Source organism: Haliotis cracherodii, unplaced genomic scaffold, assembly GCF_022045235.1.
Source record: "Haliotis cracherodii isolate W230 unplaced genomic scaffold, xgHalCrac1.p SCAF_7, whole genome shotgun sequence".
NCBI lineage: Eukaryota > Metazoa > Mollusca > Gastropoda > Lepetellida > Haliotidae > Haliotis > Haliotis cracherodii.
In genome coordinates, this window is record NW_027266330.1 from 45,322,760 (window position 1) to 45,345,025 (window position 22,266).

The window sequence follows — 22,266 nt, forward strand, 5'->3', positions numbered from 1 at the left end:
CAAACTCAATGCGTGTTCATTATAAACATAGTTTATTGTATTTAGTTTGGTTTTTAGCGTTAGTCTGTCAATATCTTTTTAAATCCAGCATTAGTCTTAAGACCTAAAAGCAATATGAACACAAGTATATGTCACTGCGTACAAATTCAAGGCTTTTCAAGCTATTTGGTGATTTTCAAGGTTGACAAAAAAATGAAGGGTTTTTAAAAGGGACCTTAGAATTCAAGGCCTTTGCAAGCCTTTACGGACCTTGATATTGACTGGCTGTGATATGTATGTGTGTCTGCACACAGGCTGTGGTTTGAAAATCATATCAGGACACATGGGGCATGATACAGTCTGTATTCTTAATGACCCTATGTCCAACTCACCTGTTCTGCACTGGGACAGGCAATGATCCTATGTCCAACTCACCTGTTCTGCACTGGGACAGGCAATGATTCCATGTCCAACTCACCTGTTCTGCACTGGGACAGGCAATGATTCCATGTCCAACTCACCTGTTCTGCACTGGGACAGGCAATGATTCCATGTCCAACTCACCTGTTCTGCACTGGGACAGGCTATGATCCCATGTCCAACTCACCTGTTCTGCACTGGGACAGACTATGATCTATGTCCAACTCACCTGTTCTGCACTGGGACAGGCTATGATCCTATGTCCAACTCACCTGTTCTGCACTGGGACAGACTATGATCCTATGTCCAACTCACCTGTTCTGCACTGGGACAGACTATGATCTATGTCCAACTCACCTGTTCTGCACTGGGACAGACTATGATCTATGTCCAACTCACCTGTTCTGCACTGGGACAGACTATGATCTATGTCCAACTCACCTGTTCTGCACTGGGACAGCTAATGATCCTATGTCCAACTCACCTGTTCTGCACTGGGACAGCTAATGATCCTATGTCCAACTCACCTGTTCTGCACTGGGACAGCTAATGATCCTATGTCCAACTCACCTGTTCTGCACTGGGACAGCTAATGATCCTATGTCCAACTCACCTGTTCTGCACTGGGACAGCTAATGATCCTATGTCCAACTCACCTGTTCTGCACTGGGACAGACTATGATCTTTGTCCAACTCACCTGTTCTGCACTGGGACAGCTAATGATCCTATGTCCAACTCACCTGTTCTGCACTGGGACAGACTATGATCTTTGTCCAACTCACCTGTTCTGCACTGGGACAGCTAATGATCCTATGTCCAACTCACCTGTTCTGCACTGGGACAGCTAATGATCCTATGTCCAACTCACCTGTTCTGCACTGGGACAGCTAATGATCCTATGTCCAACTCACCTGTTCTGCACTGGGACAGCCAATGATCTGTACGTCCTCTTCTGTGTAGTTGTCTGTGAGAAGCTGGGTGAGCTGCTGGAAACTCTGTTGTACATTCACCTAAAATATGGACAATGATTGTTGCCATCTACAAATACTTCATCTTCGTAATTTTCAATGAAAGCATCAAATCAATCCTGAATTCCTTGACAAAACTTTTATCAACTTCAAGTGAACTCTTACTGTTACTCCTTATACTTCCTCTGAAACTCATTCACAAATGGCTTAATCAAAGAAGTGGGCAAGCAATGTAGTATCGGTAATACCATTGTTGGCCTGTAAAACATTATGAGGCAGTGCATGCCAACAGGTGTAAAATATGACATGCTAGATCAGCTAGTGTTACCTTTATGGGCCTAAACAGGATTGACTCTGTGTCCCTGTTGGCCAGATATAGGGACATACTGCGATGGACAGAGGGCAGTTTGGTCTTCACATTCTTGTATGTCTCGGCCACCACATCATGAACCTTTTCTGGGGTGGCAAACGGCTGCTGTCTCAGTTTCACATTCTGTCCAACTTGTTCCTGCTTCATCTTCACAATCACCTCGGCCTGTAACACAGCTTCAAATAGTTAGAGGACATACAGAAACACAGCAACTTGTAGTGTATGGCTTCAAATAGCAACAGCTAGAGGACATACAAAAACACAGCAACTTGTAGTGTATGGCTTCAAATAGCAATAGCTAGAGGACATACAAAAACACAGCAACTTGTAGTGTATGGCTTCAAATAGCAATAGCTAGAGGACATACAGGAGCACAGCAACTTGTAGTGTATGGCTTCAAATAGCAATAGCTAGAGGACATTCAGGAGCACAGCAACTTGTAGTGTATGGCTTCAAATAGCTAGAGGACATACAGGAGCACAGCAACTTGTAGTGTATGGCTTCAAATAGCAATAGCTAGAGGACATACAGGAGCACAGCAACTTGTAGTGTATGGCTTCAAATAGCAATAGCTAGAGGACATTCAGGAGCACAGCAACTTGTAGTGTATGGCTTCAAATAGCTAGAGGACATACAGGAGCACAGCAACTTGTAGTGTATGGCTTCAAATAGCAATAGCTAGAGGACATACAGGAGCACAGCAACTTGTAGTGTATGGCTTCAAATAGCAATAGCTAGAGGACATTCAGGAGCACAGCAACTTGTAGTGTATGGCTTCAAATAGCAATAGCTAGAGGACATACAGAAACACAGCAACTTGTAGTGTATGGCTTCAAATAGCAATAGCTAGAGGACATACAGGAGCACAGCAACTTGTAGTGTATGGCTTCAAATAGCTAGAGGACATACAGGAACGCAGGAAAGTTGTGTATGGGTTCAAATAGCTAGAGGACATAGAGGAATACAGCAACTTGTAGTGTATGACTTCAAATAGCTAGAGGACATACAGGAACGCAGGAAAGTTGTGTATGGGTTCAAATAGCTAGAGGACATAGAGGAATACAGCAACTTGTAGTGTATGACTTCAAATAGAGGACATACAGGAACACAGCAACTTGTAATGTATGGCTTCAAATAGCAGAAGGACATGCTGTCATAGCAAGTTGCAGCTTATGGCTTCAAATAGGTAAAGAACACACTTCAACAGCAACTTGTAGTGTATGGCTTCAAATAGCTAAAGGACATGCTGTAACAACAAGTTGTAGTGTATGGCTTTTAAGGGTAAAGAACATACTTCAACAGCAAGTCGTAGTGTATGGCCTAAAATAGCTAGAGGACATGCTGTAACAACAAGTTGTAGTGTATGGCTTCCAATAGAGTAACATATAGTTTCTGAAATGAACATATCGTACATAAAAAAACAGTTGTTCAGTTATCTTAATAAAAATATAATAAAAAGGAGCCCAGTGACTCTCTTCATTTTCAGATACTGCAGTGATCTAGACTTGCCAAACATTATAGACTTGCATGGGCTGTATTTGATATATATTTGTATCAGGGTCTGCAAGACAGACTAGGCTTCCAATAGCTAGAGGACATGCTGTAACAACAAGTTGTAGTGTGTGGCTTCCAATAGCTAGAGGACATGCTGTAACAGCAGGTTGTAGTGTATGGCTTCCAATAGCTAGAGGACATACAGTAACAGTTGACATTGTAGTCCACTGGCATATGAAAAACTCTGATCCCGATTTCAATGATGTTGCACTCAAATTAGAATCAATCAAAAATGAAGCTACTGAATTGATAGCAAAGGTTATCCTCGCAGGATTTATGCTCTACGAAAGAACTGTTGCATGTCAGCAGAACTTTATAACCTTCCTTTCGGTATTTTATGTACATTTCGTAGAATTTTAAGCATCATCATACCTAGAAGAAGCACCAGAACATGTGGCATAACCCTGATTAGTTCTACAGTCAGAACATAGGTAACAGGCTGTGGTGGTCGTGTTATATGTAGTGAGTAGGGGTTTGCCCATACTGAAGCAGTTCACTTGGCGATGTGTAAACTACAGGAAACATAGAGACATGCTCCATCCCTCAAAGCATTATTGGTGCCACTTCCCCCACACTTTAAGTTTAACAGCAAGTCATGGCCACTGTTGTGTCATAATCACAATCCTAGCAGAAATTATGAAATGGCAAGATGTAATGGGGATACATAGTCTCACCCTTGACAGGAAGGTCTGGAGAGGTCCTGTGAACGTCTCGGAGACATGGTGGATGAAATCTTCACATGTTTTCTTCAGATGCTGATCCACGTCACGCTTGGAGTCCACAAAGTACTCAGTAACCTGGGGCGTACCCTGCACAGTAGAGAGAAAAGTATTACTAAACTTGCTTGTAATTATGTAATTGAAACTAAACAAACAGCTATCTATGAATATTCACAGAGAAAGAAAAAAATATTTAACACAATTCTAAGATCATAGGCTGTCCACAATATCCTTTTCAAGTGTTGGATGTTTAATTGTTGGTTCCTTCTATTGTGTGACAGAGAGAAGTCTCTGTGATTGTGATTGTGTGTGTGTGTGAGTGTGTGTTTGAGAGAGAGAGAGAGAGAGAGAGAGAGAGAGAGAGAGAGAATTAACTTCATCCTTAAGTCTGTATCAAAATGGTATGTTTGTACCTTAGCCGGACCATCAACCAACCTACATCTCATGATCCATTATTACATATAGAATATCAACAAACCTGCATGCAATCCTCGTTACTCTCTGGTAATAAAAAGTGTTTAGTGTATATCTGGATATATGTTTTTAATATATTTATTTAATTCAAAATGTCATTCAATAATGTTCCCATTAATTTTGACTAAATTGTATGTCCCTCCAATACTTACAGCTTTTGTTTACTCTGGTCCATAGGATTCGGTTTACCACATACCATGACAGCACCAACTAACATTATCATCAACCATGATCTTATTACTGCTTCCTGAATCTGACGAATTCCTTTTCTGCCTACAGTTGAGTCTGAGTCAATTCAAACCTGGTTATGTCAAAGGCTATTCCTAGTCCTTGAGTCAACTGTATCTAGGATCCCTATTTTCAAGGGCCACAACATGTTTTCACTAGTATATGTGAAACCTATGTATGATGTATATACACCAAAGGCAGCACTCACGCTGAGAACAAACTGCAGCAAGGCATTGTTGCTGTTGAGAGCAAACAGTTGTCCTTTCTTCTGAATGAGACTGTAGGCTGCATCTGCAATACAGGGACAAGTCATACAGTTCTCTGCTGCCACAGCAGAGCGGTCTTAATACATCATGTGGGGGTCAGTTCTCAAGTTCTTGTACAACTATTTCTTGTATAACTTGTACAGGGATTTGCAATAGCCTCTTTGAAGAGCAAGCTACGAGGGCTAAATTGTAATTTGTAGTGAACGACATGATACAATACTATGAAAGTCTGTGAACTTAGCCACAAAAATAGTAAAATTCAGCCTGGTCTTGTAAGCTCAGCTTATAACAGTCTATACATGAACACTAAAATTATTGAAAGAGCCATGCTCGGGCTCGTAGGCTCAAACATTATTGGCACAGACTACCATGAACACAATACACATACAATACTTCTTTACAGTGACATGACACAGGCAACATGGATGCCCCTTTGGAAGACCCAACACAGACAGGACTGCAGACACATGCATCTTTCACCACAGGCCTTTACATAGCATATCAGCTCAAATCATTCAAATAGACAACATATTCACTGAGCAAACAACCAAACAAGTGTTACTGACATTTTGACCAACCCCTGACACTGGTTAGTATGTCTAGAATACACTATCCGTGTTAGTACGGCCCTGCTGCAAATGTATGTGGTGTGTTAATACTACCAGTCACAACATCCTCCTGGTGTGGTGATACTTACTACAAGCAGAACAACATAGTGAATAAACACTGCTTTAAATCAGCTAGAATGTGTCATTACTAAATAAACAAGTTTGATTAAAGCTGCCTTGTTATATCCTGAGAGGTGTTAACCTACATCTTGACTGAAAATCCAATTTAAAACCATTAAATTAGATATAAACCTATTCTGTTTGGAATTTTGATTTTGTCTTACTGTAGATTAGATACCTTTTGTTCTTATTCGGAACTGATTGATTTTAGCACAAAGCTTCAAGAGTTTTATCTGAGGGCACCACATGCAATGTTTCAAACAGCCTGCATGAGAAAGGTTGAAAAAGCACCCAACTTAAATGAAAGTATGATCTGTCCCCAAACTTAAGCTTATCTATCACGTTTACTCCACCAAATGTAAAGCTTGTTTACTATATTTGTGTGTGTATAATGCACATTTTCCCCAAAAATATACAGCTGTGTAAAGAAAGGTGCATATTATACCTACATTGTACATGCAGACAAAGACATTGTGTCCCCCTTTCCCCACCGAGACAAATGGTAGGTATGCAAACTTTGCAAAACAGGGTGTATGTGGCTACATGCAGTGAGTTTGAGGAAGTGGAGTAATTCTGCAGTTTTTACAACGGAGCTCAGTGAAGTGCAGGCTTGAGCTGACTGAGCCTGGTGCAGAGCATGCAACCCATGTCTGGTCATCAGTTCCGGGGAAGTGGGCCTGACTAGGTTACTTTCACAATTCTAGTATTAGTACTATACACATTTTGCAACTTTCTGATAAGAAATCCCCATGGGAATTCCTTTGATTAAAATGTTGAGCCTTACTTGTCACATAGATATACATTAACTATACATATTCCCAGAGTGGAGAGCTTAGCATGAAGGACATGCACATGCTGAGTTCCCCAGCTAGAGAAGGACGGCAGTCAGTGATTACTGCTTGTCTTAATTCAGATTATTGTCATGATCAGCAATAGAAATTGGCACTAGGCCTAAATTGCCCAATAGTTAAAGCATCACAAGGACTACTGGTAGCAGAAATTTTAGGACTAGTGGACTAAAAATTTTCTACTGCTGTCATATCATGCATGTGTTTCCAAAAACACAAAGAAAGCAAACAAATAACAAATGAGTTACTTGCTATGTGAAATAATTCTGACATAAAGTCTGACATGTAAACATGGTTAAAAACCAAAATAACACGCTAGCTGTTCTAAAACACCTGTTCCAAACCTAATGAATCTTTAAAACTGCATTATTAGGAATTTCTTGATTCCCAAACTGATTTATTAAATGCATGGTGCTCAGAGCATTAAATGTACAGTAAATATGCAGTGTGTTATTACTACATATTTTGAAAATAAATGACAACATTTGAATGAAGACAAAGCATTCAAAAGACATCATGGAATAATGTAACATGACCAGGTTATGTCAGAGATTATTCCATGGCATACATTGGATGATGTTTTGTTACATCATTACAAAGGCACAGGCACAACAAAGGGAGGTAACTGACCAACCCAGCTGACATACCTACAAATACCCCAAGTCCTAGGCTCCCATCTTTACTGGCCATGTCTGCAGGGAATACAACGGCAGTGTTAGAAACTAAAGAAGGTCCCAGGATCCTTGATGAGATATTCAGCTAAAGAATCCCGATCTATGTGCCCCTACATATTCAGGCCTTAGCATTATTGTCATGACATGGAGACCTTGACGATCATCCTTACTTGTTGACTTCCATCCCGACTTGTTGACACTGACTTCTATCCCTACTTGTTGACACTGACTTCTATCCCTACTTGTTGACACTGACTTCCATCCCTACTTGTTGACACAGACTTCCGTCCCTACTTGTTGACACAGACTTCCGTCCCTACTTGTTGACACTGACTTCTATCCCTACTTGTTGACACAGACTTCCTTCCCTACTTGTTGACACTGACTTCCGTCCCTACTTGTTGACACAGACTTCCGTCCCTGCTTGTTGACAATGACTTCCATCCCTACTTGTTGACACTGACTTTAACCCTACTTGTTGACACAGACTTCCGTCCCTACTTGTTGACACTGACTTCCATCCCTACTTGATGACACAGACTTCCGTCCCTACTTGTTGACACAGACTTCCGTCCCTACTTGTTGACACTGACTTCCTTCCCTACTTGTTGACACTGACTTCCGTCCCTACTTGTTGACACAGACTTCCGTCCCCACTTGTTGACACTGACTTCCTTCCCTACTTGTTGACACAGACTTCCGTCCCTACTTGTTGACACAGACTTCCGGCCCTACTTGTTGACACACACTTCCGTCCCTACTTGTTGACACTGACTTCCATCCCTGCTTGTTGACACAGACTTCCGTCCCTACTTGTTGACACAGACTTCCGTCCCCACTTGTTGACACTGACTTCCATCCCTACTTGTTGACACTGACTTCCGTCCCTACTTGTTGACACTGACTTCCATCCCTACTTGTTGACACTGACTTCCGTCCCTACTTGTTGACACTGACTTCCATCCCTACTTGTTGACACAGACTTCCGTCCCTACTTGTTGACACAGACTTTAACCCTACTTGTTGACACAGACTTCCGTCCCTACTTGTTGACACAGACTTTAACCCTACTTGTTGACACTGACTTCCGTCCCTACTTGTTGACACAGACTTCCGTCCCTACTTGTTGACACTGACTTCCATCCCTACTTGTTGACACTGACTTCCATCCCTACTTGTTGACACAGACTTCCGTCCCTACTTGTTGACACTGACTTCCGTCCCTACTTGTTGACACAGACTTCCGTCCCTACTTGTTGACACAGACTTCCGTCCCTATTTGTTGACACAGACTTCCGTCCCCACTTGTTGACACAGACTTCCTTCCCTACTTGTTGACACTGACTTCCGTCCCTACTTGTTGACACAGACTTCCGTCCCTGCTTGTTGACACTGACTTCCTTCCCTACTTGTTGACACAGACTTCCGTCCCTACTTGTTGACACAGACTTCCGTCCCTACTTGTTGACACACACTTCCGTCCCTACTTGTTGACACTGACTTCCGTCCCTACTTGTTGACACTGACTTCCATCCCTGCTTGTTGACACAGACTTCCGTCCCTACTTGTTGACACAGACTTCCGTCCCCACTTGTTGACACTGACTTCCATCCCTACTTGTTGACACTGACTTCCGTCCCTACTTGTTGACACTGACTTCCATCCCTACTTGTTGACACTGACTTCCTTCCCTACTTGTTGACACAGACTTTAACCCTACTTGTTGACACAGACTTCCGTCCCTACTTGTTGACACTGACTTCCATCCCTACTTGTTGACACTGACTTCCATCCCTACTTGTTGACACAGACTTCCGTCCCTACTTGTTGACACAGACTTCCGTCCCTACTTGTTGACACAGACTTTAACCCTACTTGTTGACACTGACTTCCGTCCCTACTTGTTGACACAGACTTCCGTCCCTACTTGTTGACACTGACTTCCATCCCTACTTGTTGACACTGACTTCCATCCCTACTTGTTGACACAGACTTCCGTCCCTACTTGTTGACACTGACTTCCGTCCCTACTTGTTGACACAGACTTCCGTCCCTACTTGTTGACACAGACTTCCGTCCCTATTTGTTGACACAGACTTCCGTCCCCACTTGTTGACACTGACTTCCTTCCCTACTTGTTGACACTGACTTCCGTCCCTACTTGTTGACACAGACTTCCGTCCCTGCTTGTTGACACAGACTTCCGTCCCCACTTGTTGACACTGACTTCCTTCCCTACTTGTTGACACTGACTTCCGTCCCCATTTGTTGACACTGACTTCCATCCCTACTTGTTGACACACACTTCCGTCCCTACTTGTTGACACTGACTTCCATCCCTACTTGTTGACACTGACTTCTGTCCCTACTTGTTGACACAGACTTCCGTCCCTACTTGTTGACACTGACTTCCATCCCTACTTGTTGACACAGACTTCCATCCCTACTTGTTGACACTGACTTCCGTCCCTACTTGTTGACACTGACTTCCGTCCCTACTTGTTGACACAGACTTCCGTCCCTACTTGTTGACACACACTTCCGTCCCTACTTGTTGAAATATTGCTGCAGGATGCAGGGGAACCTACTTTCTTTAGTGGGCAAAAAGTACTCTTCCTTGGGGTTGAACTTATATTTTTATCTACCTCATCTATTTAAGTTGGTTTAGGAAGGACAGACACTGGTGAACCAGGGTTATATGATCTAAAGGTGACTGTCACGAGACAACTAACAGTGTCTACAAACGAGAACACAATGCAAACATCTTCACTATGTCAATGATAAACTGTTACACAAATAAAATTGCAAAATTGAAAATTAAGTATTCTTAACGTAAAATGTAATGATCGAGATCCAAAACCAAGCTCCACACAAAAGTAAGTGTTGTAGCAAAGCAAACAGCTCTTGTACTGCATGCAAAGGGGCATCAATGCGTATACCTATATTAGTCAAGACTGGTGGCAACTCTTTGAAACAAGACAAACAAAATTTACTGTCACATACCTTGCCAAAGGCTTACATTCGACTGGCATCAATGTAAGTTTAAGTACCTACCTTTAAACTTGCTGAAGTCCAAATGTGTTTCTCTAATGGCAAAGTCAGCATGAAATGGAGCTATCTGTTCCCGTAGTATCAACAAGTGCTTGATAAGAAACAACTCTCCATCCATAACGGTCTTTCTCTTGATGATTCCATCCTTGGCTGCAGAGAGTGAGTGTATGCAGGCTGACAGCGCCTCCTGAGACAAGCCCTGGAATGTGGTCCTCTGTGGATAAGCAAAGATGTATATACAAACTGTCTGTGCAGTGTGAGTGCATATATAGGCTAACACAGGTATGTCATGCTCTACTCACATCAATGCATCTGTATAACTTGGACAGCGTGACCAACGTACGACGGACAGTTGGGTACCACATCCCGTGCAGATCCGCTGGAGACATGGGCATGTTGCTTGTTGGGTTGTCTGGAATACAGAGATAGTTGCTCTTATCAGGGATTGGTAAGTTTACAAAAGAAATGTCTTCATTCAGATTTTGGATATGACACCTACATCTCATCTACATATAACATAGATATATAGGTCATGTGCTCAGGAGATCATTCTAGACTTGATTTTTCGTCCAACTGTCTAAGCCACGGGTAAAGTTCAAGCAAATTCCTTTGAAACAAGCAACATGCACACTTAGTTTTGGGGTCTTGACAGATTAGCTTGCAAAATATCAGCTGGCATGTACTCAGCACTATTTGTTCTATTATGATCATTTGTCCTTCGTTTCTTTATTGGCCATGTTTCGCCAGTTCCTTGAAATACGATTGGCTACCAATGGTGATATGTACCAATCATTTTGGCGCAGACACCTGACAGTTTTCATGGGCACCATATTGTGTATAATCATTGCTTACACAGGGTGCAGAGTAAAAAACTGTGATATGGCACCATACAAAGCAACATATGGAGTGCTCTAACCATGTTTATAAACCTATAGCCCTTGATCATGGTTGAACATTTTCAAGCAAAAACGAGGAGTTTCACTTGTATTTGTAAGTGCTTGATTTGGAGTTTTATTGAAGGTTACAATCAAAACAAACTCACATTGTTTCGGCATCAGGATACTTTATTTGTTTAATTAGACTGGAATTAATTTAAGCACAGTGCGGCACAGCCTAGAATGAACACTATAAGTTGTCAACCAATCTCAAGGGGTATATGGTGTGATGTACCCTGTGCGTGAGCCTATGTACCCCCAGCAACCAGGGATCGGTTGACAACGAATTTATCTTAAACACATTCATCATACAGGTCTAGAATATACGCCCACAGTTTCACAGAGTTAGCAAAACTTGAAGCAAATGATGCAAACGAACCGAGTTACTTCACTTTACCCAATGCACATTGGTTCAGTTAAACTCAACAATACTTATTTGGGATATGCAAGTTACCTAAGGTGTGTTTCTACTGATTTCTCAGCGGGCTACATGAGCAGGCTACATGGAAAATAACAGCCCACTCCCTAACCAATCAGTATTTTTATGTAAGGTGAGATAATGTGTACTGTTTAAGTCCCTACCTCTACTGGGCTCATTGAGGGGCACTGTCTGCATCTCAGTCTCGGTGGCTGTTAGCTGTGCTACCTCCTGGCTGGTGCTGGAGGCATTAGACGGGGTGCGCGAATGGGTCTTGTTACTCTGCTGTCCCTTCTTGATACTCTCAGCAATACTCTGGACAACAATGATATTAGCTCGTACACATACCATAGTGTTGCCTATAGTGTGGTGATCCTGTCACCATCATTAGCCAAGATATCTGCTGTGTCAACCATTGAGGAACGGTAACAATTACACACATAACCTGACATCTTCTCTCATACCACTTACTTCATGAATAGTTAAAATTAATAATTATAATAATATGAAACAAAAACAAAATTTTCTAATGTACATTTGCAGTGGAAATAGGTTAATCATTAACTGAGAGATTGATATATAATACATCATAAAATGTCAGGTCAGATGAGCTAAACCTTTGGGTCAGCAGATATGAATGGCTACAATTGTCTGAACTGGTATGAATCATGCTAACCTAGTGTCTCTTTAGGCCACTGAATTTTTCAACTTGTAAAACTTGCTAAACTCACTATGAGAGTACAGTCAATAAGAGATAACCTGGAAAGAAAACGCTTTCCCTTCTGTTTGAACATTGTAATGTGTAGGTTGTCCACATACTATGCATACAGTCCACATTAACAGTCCTGGAGTTGACCTACCTCCATCATCTCCAGCTTCTCGGGGTAGGCCAGGTCCCCTGATGCAGCGGAGTACTGGAAGATGTCCGCCTTCACATAGATGTACGACCGGTACACCAGTCTCTCCTGCACGTCCATCAACATCTGCTTACAAATACACTCAAACGCCCCCAGCTCCTGGGCTGAAATACACCATCACAGCATGGCAATATACGTCTGTGTGTGAATAGTCTCTCATTTAGGTTACATCACTGCATGCTAATGTCGGACTAGCCCCCAAATTACACCGATCATAGTTGTTTACCACTATGGTGAAATGAATGAACACGGGCATGATAGTGCCAAATTAAATAGCCTTTATTAGGGTGAATGTGGGACTCAAAATCTCAGCCAGCCGATCCTGGCATGCCTAAGGGAAGCAAGACCACCTGTGCCCCCAGTGACAATCACAGCACAACAATCCTTATAGGAATACAATACAATGATTATCAGACAGATTCAGGCTAAGAGATCCAATCACCACACATTCCAAACAGCAGGTGTGACCACCTAATCAAGACTACAATCAATCCTGGGGGCACCTCTTAGTCCTGTTTAGTGACTGTATGAAGTTAACCCTGGCAGAGGAAAGTGTTCCTGTTTGGACTCACGGTTGTTCATGACATGTTCTTCCATCATCTCCAACTTGAGGATGCTGCAAAGCTCAGACAGAGTCTCCAGATGGTTGACATGGATAATGAGGGGACGCAGCACGTCGTACAGGTTGTTACACAACCGCTCCAACATATCACTGTCAACACAGTTAATACATCACAGATGGGCTTACATATAACTGTCATAACAGTCGAAACATCACAGACGCTCCAAAATATCACTGTCAACAGAGTTAATACATCACAGATGTGCCAACATATCACTGTCAACACAGTTAATACATCACAGATGGGCTTACATATAACTGTCATAACAGTCAAAACATCACAGACACTCCAACAAATTACTGTCAATACAGTTAATACATCACACATGAGCCAATATATCACTGTCGATAGTCAATACAACACAGATGAGCCAACATATCACTGCCAATAGTCAATACATCACAGATGTGCCAACATATCACTGTCAATACAGTTGAAACATCACAGACACTCCAACATATTACTGTCAAAACAGTTAATACATCACAGATGTGCCAACATATCACTGCCGATAATCAATACATCACAGATGAGCCAACATATCACTGCTGATAGTCAATACATCACAGATGTGCCAACATATCACTGTCAATACAGTTGAAACATCACAGACACTCCAACATATCACTGTCAATACAGTTAATACATCACACATGAGCCAATATATCATGATATATCACTGCTGATAGTCAATACAACACAGATGAGCCAACATATCACTGCCGATAGTCAATGCATCACAGATGTGCCAACATATCACTGCTGATAGTCAATACATCAAAGATGTGCCAACAGATCACTGCCGATAGTCAATACATCACAGATGTGCCAACATATCACTGCCTATAGTCAATACGTCACAGATGTGCCAACATATCACTGTCAATACAGTCGAAACATCACAGACACTCCAACATATCACTGTCAATACAGTTAATACATCACAGATGTGCCAACACATCACTGCAGATAATCAATACATCACAGATGTGCCAACATATCACTGTCAATACAGTTAATACATCACAGATGTGCCAACATATCACTGCCAATAGTCAATACAACACAGATGAGCCAACATATTACTGTCAATACAGTTAATACATCACAGATGTGCCAACATAACACTGCCGATAGTCAATACATCACAGATGTACCAACATATCACAGTCAATACAGTCAATACATCACAGATGTACCAACAGTGCTCCAGGTAGATGTTGTATCGGGATATTTTATGTATGAAAACTAGATAAATATGGACAGATTGCAAATTTAAAACCATATCAAATATGTGGCCAAACAATACTATACACTCTCATGATTAATTGTTACTGTACCTTGTCTATTTATTCTCAAATACATTAATGAAAAGATTGTTAAAACTTTTGTTGATTGTACTATGCACTACCTTCTGATTAAACAGAAAATATGTCATTTTGTGTCAGCAGCGAAATGGATTTCCTCCCAATCTTGCATTGTGATTAGTTTCAAAGAATTCATTCATCTGTCCCAAAAGAATGGCATTACTTATAGAATATTCCGAATAGGAAAATTCTACAATTTACATTTAAGTAATACATTACCACTGTTATACCAAGGCTGACTACCACAATCCGAACCTGACTGCTCGTGTTCCTTCTGGCCAGCAGAAGTATACAACAAGGCGGAAGCACTCGATGCGCATGCTCCCAGCTTGGCGTTACCATATAGGGATACCAAAGCACTGTCAAGCGCATACCGTAAGGCTCAATTGTCTTGCCAACGATTGGTGACTCCAAACGGCCCCACTGGATAGGTATTTTGTCGCCACAGCGGAAGAAAACACAGTATCCGTGTGAGCTAAATCTTAGATCAGGTGAAACAGTCGGAAAGAGGGAAATTAATTTCATTCGGACCGTATATCCCAAGAACAAGCCTACTTAAGCATATGTAATAGGCGCGTGACCTAAATTCAATATCTGAAAGCATGTATTACAAGGTTGCATACACGACAGACAATTAAGTACATAATTGTCAATTCAAATAAGGAAACACACAGAAAGCCGCGCTCATCCACAGGCAGGCTTGCGGGACCCCCACTCCCGTACCCACGGCTGTGGGAACATTGGATTCGACCCAGATTGACCACCGTGCAAGGTCTGAAGCCTGAGGAGTTGGGAATTGCGCTGGGCACACCCTTTAGATGACCGCTTGTGCCGTGGTCAGCGGCCCAAGACAGTGCACACCCTCCACGTCTTCATCAGAGACCTTTCTGAGGTAATGATTGGCAAAAACCGAGTCAGAACGCCAGTAACAACCTCACAATATTCTGTGAACAGATATATTGGAGTGTAGGGAAAATGTTGCTGCTAGCGCCCTGATCTCATGCGGGTTTGACCCCGCAACCGGTAACCCCCGAGACCGGTATGCCAGATTGATAACGGAACGAAGCCATAACGCAATCGAGTTGCGAGTTATGTCAGCAGTCTGATTAGGGTTACACGATATGAACAGACGGTCACGCCCTTGTCTGCGTACAATCGAAGTCTTAAGATAATACTTAAGGGCACTAAACAGACACAGCGATCTGTCCTCGGTATCAGCAGGGTGTAAGATTTCTTTGAGTGATCTTACAGTGAATTCTCTCTCCGTTTGGTCAAATTTCTGATTCTTAGCGACGAAGCCCATGAGCAGGCCAAGGCGGACCGCTCCTTCGTCGCATCTATCGAATCGTACCTTGGTGACATCGAGTTCGTGAATTTTAGACACACGTCCCACCGTGGCAAAGGAGAGAAGAAATGCTGTTTTCCAAGTCACATGCCGAAACGAAGAATTTTTCAAGGGTTCATACGGAGCTTCCGTAAGCGATTTTAACACCAGGGAAAGATCCCACGCAGGAGCCCGAAGGCGACCTTTCTTAAGATCTTGCTGTTTGAAACCCTTGATAATACCCCGAATCAGCAGCTCTTTTGAGAGACTTGTGCCCATAGCAGCGTCCCGTACCGTAGCAACGGAGGAGACATAGTTGGCAATGGAACCCCCCGAGAATTTCCGGGTCTCTCGTAGTTGACATGGATAATGAGGGGACGCAGCACGTCGTACAGGTTGTTACACAACCGCTCCAACATATCACTGTCAACACAGTTAATACATCACAGATGGGCTTACATATAACTGTCATAACAGTCGAAACATCACAGACGCTCCAAAATATCACTGTCAACAGAGTTAATACATCACAGATGTGCCAACATATCACTGTCAACACAGTTAATACATCACAGATGGGCTTACATATAACTGTCATAACAGTCAAAACATCACAGACACTCCAACAAATTACTGTCAATACAGTTAATACATCACACATGAGCCAATATATCACTGTCGATAGTCAATACAACACAGATGAGCCAACATATCACTGCCAATAGTCAATACATCACAGATGTGCCAACATATCACTGTCAATACAGTTGAAACATCACAGACACTCCAACATATTACTGTCAAAACAGTTAATACATCACAGATGTGCCAACATATCACTGCCGATAATCAATACATCACAGATGAGCCAACATATCACTGCTGATAGTCAATACATCACAGATGTGCCAACATATCACTGTCAATACAGTTGAAACATCACAGACACTCCAACATATCACTGTCAATACAGTTAATACATCACACATGAGCCAATATATCATGATATATCACTGCTGATAGTCAATACAACACAGATGAGCCAACATATCACTGCCGATAGTCAATGCATCACAGATGTGCCAACATATCACTGCTGATAGATCCCACGCAGGAGCCCGAAGGCGACCTTTCTTAAGATCTTGCTGTTTGAAACCCTTGATAATACCCCGAATCAGCAGCTCTTTTGAGAGACTGGTACCCATAGCAGCGTCCCGTACCGTAGCAACGGAGGAGACATAGTTGGCAATGGAACCCCACGAGAATTTCCGGGTCTCTCGTAAGTGAGACATGAAACGAGCAATATTCTGCACAGATACCTTATCTGGTGAATGAATGTGATGTTTACAACACCACTTCGTAAAAATAGCCCAGCGTGCATTATACACCTTCTGGGTAGAATCATGAGGCATACTAACGTATGCCCGAGACGCCCGATGAGAAAAACTTTTACTCCTCAGCCGCTCGGTGACAACATCCACGCGTGCAGATTGAAATGCGTTTGGATGAAGCTGCTGGGTGTGAGGGTGGATCAGGAGATCCGGTCTCACAGGCAGTGGAAGTGGCGACTGCGTGACCTGGGCCAGCAAGTTGGGGTACCACGATCTGTTCGGCCACATGGGTGCGATCAGTAACATTCGACAGTGAACTCCTCAGAGCCGGCTTAGAATGAGTGGTATTAACGCTGTCGGCGGGTAAGCATAAGCGTCCATGCCCGTCCAGTCTAACGCGAGAGCATCGTGATCGATGGCCCTCGGGTCCGGGACTGGTGATACAAACAACGGGAGTTGATTTTTTAACCTGGTTGCGAACAGGTCGACCATCGGACGACCCAAACATTCGCACAGCCACTGAAACAGTACTAGGTTGAGCATCCACTCTGTGGGGCTCGGATCCCGAGGCCTCGATAGAGCACCGGTTAGTACGTTCCTCACACCGGGGAAGTGACGGGCGCGTACCTGGCACGGGACACTGTCCACCAGAGCGTAATACTCGAATATGAGATCAAGTAGCGAGTGACTGTGGGTTCCCCCCAGTTTGTTCACATAGGACACTACCGTCGTGTTGTAGGTCGCCAGCATGACCTGGGCGTCGACGAGAGGATGCTTCCAGTGAGAAACTGCGTTGATCACTGCCTTGAACTCGAGGCAATTGATGTGAAGACCTAGTTTGTCTACGCACCACAGCCCCGAGCTCACCTCCCCCTCTAGACTCCTGATAAGACGTTGCAAGGGACCGTCCACCACTCCAGATGAGGTCGGAGCCGATCCGGGAGGGTGACGGTCGCACTGTTCTCCTCCTGTGCTCACAACTGGATTAGAAATCGTTGCATCGAGCCGTGTTGGAGACGACCCCGATCGGTGCAGTACTGGGCTGACGCAAGTAGCCCAAAAGTGAACAGTCTGTTGCACCGCTAAGACTTTGGCAATCATTGCCTGAATCTTGTGCCATCGGTCTGGGGGTACAAAGAGGCGATGGGTCACCCTGTCGAACCGACCTCCGATGAACTTCAAGTTGGGGGGGGGTTAATTGATTGACAATCCATCCCAATTGCTCCAAGAGCCGATGTGCGAAATCAAGCTGACGAGACAGCACATTTGTCATTCGATTTGCAACTGGCGAGTTGTCCAGGTACGCGAAGTACCTGAAACTCCTCTTGTGGAGGAACCCTACTATGGGGTGGTTAACTGGGTGAACAGCCAGGCAGCGGAGGATAGGCCAAATGGGAGTGCAACCCATTCGTAATGCCTGCTTTGAAAGACAAACCTAAGATACTTGTGATGGTCCGGGTGAATCAGAACATGCAGATAAGCATCCTTCAGGTCGATCGAAGAGAGCCAGTCGGCCGGCATGATCAGAGCTTTCAGGTCCGCCAAGGTCAACATTCTGAACTTGGGCGGCTTGTGCAGGTAAAATTTGTTGAACAATTTTAGATTGTGAATCATTCTGAGTTCGGCACTGTCCTTCTTGGGAACGAAAAATATCCTGGAGTAAAACCCCGGTGTTATTTCTGGTAGGGCTAACTCCCGTACCGCCCTCTACTCCACCAACCTGCCGATGGCATCTGCGAGGATCGGAAGATCGGTTTCCGAATAGAAACCTGTCAACGGGGCAGCGGTGAGCGGCGGATCTGCCTAGAGATCTAGCCGATAGCCGTACCGGATCGCGTTGACCACCCACGGGTGTCGAACACTTGTTCCCAATTCTCACAATAAGTCTGGAGTCTGGCTCCGACAGCGGAAGGAAAGGGAGGCCTGACAGGCTGCGGCAGGCGCGACTGTCCAGGGCCGAATGACTCGGGTTCGCCTAAGGGCTAACCCTGCAAGAGAGTCATTTAGAGGAGCCCTTACTGTCCTGAGACGGCTTAGGCTTCCCCCAGTGTCCCTTCTTCCCCCGAATTGGTGGCAGGTTGCCCTTACCTTCCCATTGGAAGAAGCCACCGACCCCTTGGACTTCCAGGTCGCAGCATCCTGATGGGCACTCCCTGGGCACCACCCAGCGTCTGTGCAGAGATCCAACATGAAATCCAGACCCACCAGTTGAGACAATAAGGCCGTGACGGACAGCCCAAGAGCCGCCGCCGTGGAGGTAGTGCTCGCAAGGGGCGCCCGATGGACGAACCGGCCACCTCAGGGGTGATAGCACTGCACACGTAGCGCCTGTATCGCCTTGCAAGGAACCCGACACCACAGACAACGATTGTGAGGATCTCGAGAAGACAGAAACTTCTGACAGGCCACACAGCGCCTGTTTACAGGAGTAGCAGGGGTGCTGGACAAAATGTCCAATTCCATGACCGACATTGTTCCATTTGAAAAAAAAAACAAAACATGGTTACAACACACACACCAAACATATTTACAAAACGGATATTTTCCAAAGAAAAACAAACGATAAATGTGAATACATAAAATACATATAATAGAATTATATATATATTAATAGGTGATGCAAAAAAAACGCAATATATACCACTAAAGATGGACGGAAGACACGAAGTGCCGACGCCACACCCGGTTAGTAGTGAAAAAAGGCGGGAAAATTTTCCCAGCACCTTATAACGAACGCCCCGTAAATTACAGTTTACTTAGGATTGGCAGGAGGCGAAAAACAGGACCGTAGTAGAAACGCAGGAGAGCCGTCACAAGACAACAGCCTCGGTATAACAGTGGTAACGTATTACTTAATGTAATTACTCCTTTATGCATCTTTATCTGAAGGAATCGGTGGAGGGCATACCTTCAGATGTGGACTTTCATCTCAGAGCTCTGATCCCTCAGCCAATCCGGGAGTGGCAGTTGGTTGGAATCAGCTAGCTCTCTTAGGTCGACGAACCAAGCCCTCGCCGGCCAACAGGGCGTGACTTAAGTCAGATCGAGGTTGTGTTGTTCCGACCTTCTGGACGACCCTGGGAAGGAGTACAGGTGAAGGTGTCGACTGCCCAAGCCAGGGGATCCAGAACTGGTGATATGTAGGTTGGTATTTTGTAGTTTTGCCAGAATCGACCCAGTCTCCCATCTACTGGAGTGTCAACAGCTTGGACGACTTGGGGTGGGAGGTCCCAGTTGTGCGTGTCTGGTGACTTTCCTTTACCTCTGCCTCTGCTCGAAAGGTTGAGGTGAAGTCCCGCCCCCGGGGCTGGAGGGTGTTGCATCACGGCTGGTAGGAGCCAGACCAGGATGCCTTAAAGGAGGCTGGCTGTGACATCCTAGCCAGGGCCTTGAAAGCCGTCTGGTCTAGGCTAAGTGAAGGCTAAGACTCAAGAGTGAGTCTTGGAGTAGTTGCCTCGTTTATAGTGAGGGGGTCTGAAGAACGGAGTCAGGGAGAATTTGCTGTCCTCATCCTGGGCCGAGATCATGTCCTTGATCAGCGGGTCCGGTGGGAGCGAAGTCAGGTCCGAACGGATGGCTGTCTTGCTATCAACCTCTAGGCCAGGAGAGGGAGTGACTGTCTCGAGTCTATCAGCCAAAAAATACCTGGCCGTTTGTGGGGGTGATGTCATAACAAGGGATGAAGGCATTCTCTGAGGATTTGGAACGGTAGCCCCTAGAGCGTCTGCATACCGGGAAGCAGCTCCTAGATCGCAGACCCAAACGAGACAACAGACTGTCACTCTGATGTGAGGACGTACTTAGGGAAGCCAAGTCAAAGGAGTAACGAGAGGTAGATGGGACATCAATGACCCATGGCAGAGATGGCATCTGTATAGGCGTTCGACGAGGCGCTGGCAAGGGTTCGGGCATCTGTATAGGCACTGTTTGATGGATAGACGCTGACTGCATAGGCGCTAGGAGAGGTGTCTGCAGTGGTGTTATGGGTGGTGCTTGTAGTGGCATCTGTAGGCACTGGGGCAATAGGCGTCAGCGTCTGCATGGCCCGAAAGTACTGGATGTACTGGAGAAGAGACGTCTATTATAGGCGTCTGTTGGAACTTGTGTGTCTGTCCGGTGGACTGTACAGGTGCTGAAACAATTATTATGACAAACGTACAAAACGAAGACAAATACTTGCAAGGGTACGACAATGGTGAGGTACCAAGCAAGAAGAATATAGAACGCAAACCAGTTCATAACTCACAAAGACAAAATACAATAACTCAAGGAGCAAACACGTGAGGGTTTGAACAAGTTTATGCTGCGGATGAAAAAAACGTCTTCACTCAGCAAGTGACAAGAGTAACGTGTGGATCCGTGACGTCACTTCCTTTGGTCACGTGGGAGCTGTGTGACAGGGTTGGTCTCTCAGCTAGTTCGAACAAGCAAAGACTTCAACATAGCTCTTTTCTCTGTCAAGAACAAGCAGTTATATGCATTATGGAGTAATGCAGGATACGTATACAAATATACAATAATATGAGTTTTGAGATGCAGGTATATATTAGGTCTATGGTCATCTGGAGTTTGGTGAAAATTTTGGTGTCCATTAGGAGTAGATTATTGACCTTTTTCACACTTCGCTACTTCCGGTTTGAAAGCGAGGCCAGGAGAGCAGAAGGTGAAGGCTGGATAGCACATGAAACACATGGAGATGTCAACAAGGCACGCAATTGGGACAAACTGTGACAATTTATCCATCCCGGTACATTTATCGTAAGTATTGAACATTATTCTTATTGACAAACTATTCTACTTTTATCTGGTCTCCTTACCGATATAAATTTGAGTCTGGCCGTTCTGTTGTGATTTCAATTTAAAATATCCATGACCACCTGGACTTAATACCAATGCTACTGAAATCTTGTAAAGAATAATTCATTCTTTACACACCATTAAGCCAAACTATTTATTGTGAGTTTGAATAACTTTGCGGGTTGTATTTGAAGTCGAAATATTGACCTTTTGACCATATCTAGATATATGTCAGAAACTAACTAAATTGATATGTTGATATAATGTATCAAAT

General features: G+C 43.9%; 1 protein-coding gene across 1 annotated transcript in view; it reads right to left on the minus strand.

Moving 5' to 3' along the window:
• The window catches only part of LOC139448038 (conserved oligomeric Golgi complex subunit 3-like), a 31,345-nt gene that overhangs the window by 299 nt on the left and 8,780 nt on the right, over positions 1-22,266 (minus strand). The window contains exons 11-20 of the mRNA XM_071229538.1: positions 13,123-13,262; positions 12,494-12,654; positions 11,798-11,948; positions 10,583-10,692; positions 10,284-10,494; positions 7,203-7,247; positions 4,922-5,004; positions 3,967-4,101; positions 1,697-1,903; positions 1,312-1,410 (exon numbers count right to left, since the gene is read on the minus strand). Of these exons, the coding sequence (XP_071085639.1) occupies positions 1,312-1,410; positions 1,697-1,903; positions 3,967-4,101; positions 4,922-5,004; positions 7,203-7,247; positions 10,284-10,494; positions 10,583-10,692; positions 11,798-11,948; positions 12,494-12,654; positions 13,123-13,262 (1,342 nt within the window). The remainder of the gene's footprint in view (positions 1-1,311; positions 1,411-1,696; positions 1,904-3,966; positions 4,102-4,921; positions 5,005-7,202; positions 7,248-10,283; positions 10,495-10,582; positions 10,693-11,797; positions 11,949-12,493; positions 12,655-13,122; positions 13,263-22,266) is intronic.